The sequence below is a fragment of the Galeopterus variegatus genome, unplaced genomic scaffold, assembly GCF_000696425.1.
Source record: "Galeopterus variegatus unplaced genomic scaffold, G_variegatus-3.0.2 Scaffold7706, whole genome shotgun sequence".
Taxonomy (NCBI): Eukaryota; Metazoa; Chordata; class Mammalia; order Dermoptera; family Cynocephalidae; genus Galeopterus; species Galeopterus variegatus.
In genome coordinates, this window is record NW_007733817.1 from 53,670 (window position 1) to 61,492 (window position 7,823).

Consider the following 7,823-nt stretch of genomic DNA (forward strand, 5'->3'; position numbering starts at 1 on the left):
CGGGGTGGGCGCCCCGTCATGGCGGCCCGGAGCGCCCCCAGCTGCCACCTGCGGCTCGAGTGGGTGTACGGCTACCGGGGCCACCAGTGCCGCAACAACCTCTACTACACGGCGGCCAAGGAGATCGTGTACTTCGTGGCGGGGGTCGGCGTGGTGTACAGCCCGCGGGAGCACCGGCAGAAGTTCTACCGGGGCCACAGCGACGACATCATCAGGTACCGGGGGCGGGGGCTGCCGCCGTCACCCCTGCAAACCGCTCCCGGAGTTGGCACCTGCCGGTCCTGGGCGCCGTGACCATTCCTGCAGGGAGCATCCCCCCAGAGAGGAATCTGCAGCTGTCTGGTCCCCAGTCCGCTCCGTTAACACCCTGCAAACGCCTTTCCCCCCCCATCGTCCTATCCTGGGGAGTCACTCTGGTCCGTGCAGTAAGATCAGGTCTGCGGATCCACCGGGCGTTGGGTTTCATGGCTTTGTACCCTTTCCCCCCTCCATTAAGATTATGAAAACTGCGAAAAGTTATTTTGGTAGCACTTTATTCCTTTAAATCCCGTGAGAGATTTCTTATTAACTAAATTCTTAAAGCACCAGGGGGAAAATCCTTTACCTAATAGAACTGATCCAAGCACAGCAAGCCTAGGCTGGTCCTGGGGAGCGTGCCCAGGGTGGCATCCTGGAGGGCACTCTCCTCTTGGCCGTAATTATTAGTTCAGGTTTCACTGCCTGCTGTTATCGGCACGTAGAAAAGAAACCCCGGCAACCTACAGGCAATTCGCTGGATGTCAAAATTTGCACACCCCAAAGCAGTTTGAGGTAGGTAGGTCTTGCCTGAAAAAGCTGCTAAAAATAACTGATTTCCAATTCTCTTGTTCTATCTTCATTAAAGTACTCCTAAGTATGTTACTTTTGTATTTTTTATTTTTTGTGTGTTTTTATTCAACCTTGGGCAGTATCTTAAAGTTAGTCCCAGTACTTGTTTACATTTCTTGAGTGAGCGGTATATTTGAAATGTAATTTTCAGTCGGTGTCTCAGCTGAACTTTTGTGGTAAAGTTAAGAGCTTCAGAAATTATTCTATGCCATTGATTATTGCCTCAAGTACAGCTTTTTTTTTTTTTGTCATTTATAGAGGAGAATATATTTAAAATTCTTTGAGAATGTATTTGTTTGCTACTTTTGGGTTTTTAACAGAGATTCTACGATTGGGTTTGGTTACTCAATTTTATTCCCTTATGTATTCACTTATGTTCCACAGGATTTAAATTGGGCATTTCAAATCCAGTATTTTGATTTGATGTCTTGTAGGCAAGAAGCTCTTCTACTTAAATTCCATAAGTAAAGTTGTTCTGTTTAGCCTCTCTGTATATCTATGGTGTGTAAGAGGAAACAAAACAAAACACCCAGGACAAAAGATGGAGCGAGATGGAGTAAAGATTAGAAAAGCAAAGATTGAGATTGCAGAATAGGGAATGAAGTGGTGTTTTTTAAGACACCAAAGTAGAATTTCTTCCAGGTTGTTTTTAATGCATTACTTTGCAAAGGAAACTGACAAGTCATTTCATTTTTCTCAAATTAGCATTATTTTTGTAGTGGTGATCAGGGTTACAGACCTATTATAATAAGTTGCTGACTGAAACCAACCTACCAACCCCATAGTAATTATTTATCTTGTTATTCATCTCAAGAGTAGAGTCTATCCCAGTTGCTTGTCTTCTTCCCTAATCCTTTCAAGTCTACCGTCTTTTCCATGTTTTAGGTCTCCTGAAGTATCAGGCATAGTAGCTTTATGTAGTTGAAGCAGCCTTAACTGGAGCCCTCCTCCTGCTACTTGGTCTCCTAGGTTGAATTCAGTAGGTGGGGTAGATGTGAGGGATTTTGAGGTCTTCTGATGGTGCACTTGCATTGTTTTTATTCCTTTGTTGTTATAAGAGACTATGGTACTAAGGCTTTCTGAAACTAGATATGATTTATTTCTTGGGATAAATTATGTCTTGTTTATTCTTTCAGCAATAATTAGAAGCTATATTTTATGTTATCCTGCTTAAAGTTTTATAATTGTCTTTCAGTAAACTGTAAGGAAGGCAATGCTTTTGACTTCTTTTTGTATAGTTGTACCACCCATATGTATATCTCAAAATATTTCAAATGACAAACATATTCTAATTTTGCCATAATTGAATACATGCTTATGATTTCATGCAAATTGTACATCCTTAAAATAATTTATGACAATGAAAAGATGTTTCCAGAAAAGTTGCAATGGGTAGTAAAATGTGAATCATATAATGTCTTGAAATTGGTGGCACAAATTTAATACATTACCAAGAATATAATTTAGAAATCAGTCAAAGGGTTCTGGGAATTTTATTTCTAACAGTAATGATAGAGATCATTCTTGTTAGTAAAACAGATCAGGGAAATATTAAAACCTCTGACTTTTTAAAATTCGGTATTTGACCTGTAAGTACAGAAGCCACTTGAGTAATTTTTCAGTTATGTCAGAGCAGAAGATATAATATTCATAAATGTGATACATAGTGGAAAACAATGTTGCTGTAATGATAACCTTAGCAATAAAAAGTCAGTGCTTTTTTTCATCATCTTTTTTGTTTCCATATTTGCTTGAAACTTACGTAAAACTTATTGGTCAAATATGACAGTCTATTCCAGAATAAGCAGGTCATCGGAATAAAATTAAGAGATGTTTTCAGGGAAACATAGGAATTATCTAGAATAATAGTTGAAATTACATAAATGTGTATTAACTATATCAGGGTATTTTTAAAAGTTTGCGGGAAAATAGAATTAAAAGATAATATAAATCTTTTTATGAACCCTTTGAAGTACTGTCATGCACATAGGTTCAAATATGCAGATACCATTAAAAATATAATGTCTTGGATATACATTCAGGAAAACATATGGAATAATAAATTCTTAGAGGCTATTAAGAACTTAGTGTTTATTTCAAGGTTTTCTTGCTCATCAGAAAAATAGGTATTGAGCATCTTTGTGTAAGGGGCTCCACCTTAAATACTCAGCATTTAAAGACACTATCACGGGGCCGGCCCGGTGGCGCACTGCTACAGTGCGCCACTTGGGAGTGCGGCGGCGCTCCCGCCGAGGGTTCGGATCCCACATACAGACCGGTTCCCGCTCACTGGCTGAGCGCGGTGCGGGCACAACACCAAGGGTTGCGATCCCGTTACCGGTCAGTAAAAAAGACAAAAAGGAAAAAAAAAAAAATAAAGACACTATAAGTTAAGTAAAGAATCAATTAGAGGGCCGGCCCGGTGGCGCACTGCTACAGTGCGCCACTTGGGAGTGCGGCGGCGCTCCCGCCGAGGGTTCGGATCCCACATACAGACCGGTTCCCGCTCACTGGCTGAGCGCGGTGCGGGCACAACACCAAGGGTTGCGATCCCGTTACCGGTCAGTAAAAAAGACAAAAAGGAAAAAAAAAAAAATAAAGACACTATAAGTTAAGTAAAGAATCAATTAGAGGGCCGGCCCGGTGGCGCACTGCTACAGTGCGCCACTTGGGAGTGCGGCGGCGCTCCCGCCGAGGGTTCGGATCCCACATACAGACCGGTTCCCGCTCACTGGCTGAGCGAGGCACGGGAGCAACACCGAGGGTTGCAATCCCGTTGCCGGTCCCCGGTCCGGTACTTGGGCAATACTGAGGGTTGCGATCCGTTGCCGGACATGAAAAAAGACAAAAAGGAAAAAAAAAAAAATAAAGACACTATAAGTTAAGTAAAGAATCAATTAGAGGGCCGGCCCGGTGGCACACTGGAGAGTGCACCGCTTGGGAGCGCAGCGGCGCTCCCCTCTTCGGATCCCACGTGGAGACTGGTTCCCGCTCACTGGCTGAGCGCGGTGCGGGCACAACACCAAGGGTTGCGATCCCGTTACCGGTCAGTAAAAAAGACAAAAAGGAAAAAAAAAAAAAGAGAATCAATTAGAATACTATGTGTACTGGGAGAGCACTAGTGTACCTGGCTCTGTTCTCTTTCACCATAGCAGTTCTTGCCAGGTCACCAATGACCTCCACATTGCCAAATCCAGTGGTCAGTTATGAGTTCTCATCTTTTGTTCTCATCTTTTTTGATTTTTCATCATTTGAACAGTTGGTTACTCCCACCTTAAGAAACTTTCTTAAGTGACACGTCTAGTTTTTGGTTTACTTATTCTTTCAGCGAATATTTATTGAGCACCTTTTTTGCCAGGGAGTATTCTTAACACTTAGAGATAAAGCAGTAAACCAAACAGATGAAGTTCTATACTCTCATAGAGCTATATCTTCTTGGGGGAGGGGAGATACAGAATAAACAAGGTAAATTGTGTGTGTGTGTACACATACATACATATGAGGGTACTTCAGAAAGTTTGTGGAAAAATGGAATTGAAAGACAATACAAACCTTTTCATGAACTTTTTGAAGTACTCTCATATATATGTATGTGCATACGTGTAGTTTGTAAGGGCTAAGGAAAAAAAAAAAAGAAAGTAAGATAGGGACTATTGGGAAGAGTTTAAATAGGTGTTTAGATGGGGTGGCAGGAAAGTCTCACTGTAAAGATAACACTTGAGTAGAGACTTGGAGGTGAGGGAATATGCAGTGTGAATATCTGAGGAAAGGATATGTTTGACAGAGGGACTATCAAGTGCAAAAGCCCTGAATTGGAATGCCTAGTGTATTTGAGGAACAGTAAGAAAGTTAGTGTGGCTGGAGTGGAGTGAACTTTGGGAAAACTAGTAAGAAATGAGGTTTGATTGAGGTAATGGTGGTGGTGACGGATTGTGTAGGACAGTGTAGGCTATTGAGAGGATTTTGGCCTTCCCATTTGAGATTGGAAGTTATTGGAACAATGTAATCAAATTAGTGACACGATTTTACTTATGGTTTAACAAAGTCACCCTGGCTCCTCTATTGAGAACATACTGTAGGGAGAAGTGCAGAATGGAAGCTAGGAGACCACTTAGGAGACTGTTGCAATAATTCATTCAAGAGATATTGGTGGCTTGCACTAAGGTGGTAACAGTTAAAGTAGTGAGAAAAGTCAAATTCTGGACATATTTTGAAGAGAGAGGGAGCATGATTTACTAATGGGTTAGATGTAAATTGTGAGGGATAAGAAAGATCAATGATGATCACAGAATTTTTGGTCAGAACAACTAGAAGAATGGAGTTGCCCGTTATTGAATTGGGAAACACTATGGGAAGAGCAAGTTGTCTATTTTGGGAGGAAGGGAAGATCAGAAGCTCTGTTTAGAAGGGTTCCATATGAGAAACCTAAAAGACAAACAAGTGGGGTTGTAGTTGAACATATATGTCTATAATTCAGGGAAGCAATCTGGGCTGGTATAAATTTGGATATTATTAGCATATAGATAGTATTTAAAGCCATGAACCTGGATGAGATATCCAGGGAGCAAATATAGAGAAAGGATCTAAAAAATGGCTTCCTGTGGCCCTCCAATATTTAAATATTTGGAAGATAAAGAACTGAGAAAAACGTGACCAGAGAAACAGGAGGAAAACCAAGAGAGTGTGGGTTCATGGAAGTCAAGTAAAGAGAGTATTTTGGGGAGAAAGGATGATCAGTTGTATCAAGTAAAATAAAGACTGCTTCACCTTAATGGAGGTGTTAGCTGTTTTGCAATGATTACATTGTAATCACAAGACTCCCCAGGAGACTGTTTATGCCCAGGTGATCAGGGGAAAGGGGGGAGCAGGAAGAAAACAAAATGAGTAATGTCATTATTAGTACACAAAACTAGCCTCCTTCAAGATTTGTTCCAGCAGCTTCTACTTTACTTGGTTATTAAAAATGACACATGGCTAGCAGCTCTAGATTCTTGCTATTTGGAAGTGTGATTGTCAGACTATCAGTATTAGCATGACCTGAAATTGCAAATTCTCAGGTCTCACCCCAGCCCTACCAAATCAGAAACTCTAGGTGTGGAGCCCAGCAATTGGTTTTAATCACTTCCAGGTGATACTGACATAGTCTAAAGTTTGAGAACCAGTGCTCTAGATTTTCAACCCGGCTACATGTTAGAATCACTTGGAGAGTTAAAAACAAACAAACAAACAAAAAATAAAACTACCAATAGTCAAGCCTCACCCCTGGGAATTCTGATTTAATTTATTTAATCTGGGGTCCAGGTATAGTTTCTTTCTTGTTGTTTGCTTCTGTTTTTAATTTTTAAGTTTCCCAGATGGTTCTACTATGCAGCTACGGTTGAAAAACTACTGCTCTAGATATAGTAGTAATCCTGTTCAACTGGTGGTGGGCTAGAAGTCAAACTGGAAAAATCTCAGAGCCTAGCCAAATTTATTCACTTACTATTATGCATTATATAACAATGTGCATAAGGATTTTTCCCTATTGAGGATCATTTCATTCAAAAAATTTCTTTCAACACTTCTTTGGAAATTCAGTTAACAAATATTGATTAATACATGCTGTGTGTCAGTCATTGTTGTAAGTGCTTAAGGTATAATATGAACAAAAAATGGCAAAGTCTCTGTCCAATTGGAATATACATTCTAGTGGGGGACAATAAGATAAAATATGAGTAATAGTAAGTTTAGATATCTGATAACTACTATAAATAAATTAGGGTAATAGAATATGTTGGGATAAGTAGGGGCAGATAGGGAAGGCTTCTCTGAGCAAGTTACATTCGATGTAAAGCATGAATGATATGAATGATGCAAAGATTTGAGAGATCATTCTAGTCAAAGAATTTGAGAGCATAATACATTTGGCCTCTTTAAGGGACAGAAAGGCCAGTGCAGCTGGAGCATAGTGGACAGGAGAGAAAATGGTAGAAGTTAAGGTTTGAGAAGTAGGTAAGGGCGTATCTTACAGAACCTTATAAGTGCCATCTTAGATAGTTTGGATTTTATTCTAATTCAGTAGGAACCTATTGGAGGATTTTAACCAGATGAATGATGAGTTCAGATTTACATTGTTTTAAAAGATAACTGGCTATTTTGAGGAGTCTCTAAAGGGGAGCAATAGAGGAGGAAATGTGGGTAGTCAGAAGGTTCCTGAAATAGTTCTAATGCAAGATGGATGCCATCCCAGATTATGGTTGTAGCAGAGAAGATGAAGGTCATGATAGACAAGCTGGTGGAATGCATGTGATAAGTGAGGAAAAGAGGAGTGGTGAGGATGAAATTTAGGTTTTTGGTCTGAGAAACTGAATGTATGGTAATACATTTATTAAGGTGAGGAAGAACAGATTGGTGGGAGGATTAGTAAGGAGGAAATAAAATTCTCTTTTGGATTTATTAAATTTGAGGTACCCATGATACATTCATTGTCCTGGGATAGAGATATAGATTTGGGGGTTATCACTATAGATATACACTTAGAACCATGGGATTAGATGAAATCACCTGGCAGAGGAAGGAAAGACAGCCAAGACAAAGCTCTTGGACACTTTAACATTCAGAGGTTGGGCATGGGAAGTAGGGCCTAGCAAAAGCATCAGAGAAGGAAGCAGGGCTGATAGATTAGAGTCTGGAAAGCCTAGCAAGGAAAGTGATTCAAAAAGGAAAGAGTGATCAGTTGTGTCAAATAGTTTACCATTAGATTTGGCAAGGTCAAACATGATCTTGTGAAGGAGAAGTGAAGGAGAAGAGAAAAGCCTACTTAGAATATGTTGGGATAATAAAGGGAGTTAAAAAAGATGAGAGCCCTTTTCAGGAGATTTACTGTTAATGGGGAGCAGAAAAATGGAGTGATAGGTGAGGGGTCAAGGGAGTTTTTTTTTTTTTTTTTTTTTTTTTTTTTTTTTTTTTTTTTTTTT

At 40.1% G+C, this 7,823-nt stretch overlaps 1 protein-coding gene across 1 annotated transcript in view; it reads left to right on the forward strand.

Moving 5' to 3' along the window:
• The first annotated feature begins 8 nt into the window (after nucleotides 1–8).
• LOC103607774 (echinoderm microtubule-associated protein-like 5) overlaps nucleotides 9–7,823 on the forward strand; it is a 44,610-nt gene continuing 36,795 nt past the window's right edge. The window contains exon 1 of the mRNA XM_008592239.1: nucleotides 9–215. Coding sequence (XP_008590461.1) covers nucleotides 19–215 — 197 coding nt within the window. The 5' untranslated portion in view covers nucleotides 9–18. The remainder of the gene's footprint in view (nucleotides 216–7,823) is intronic.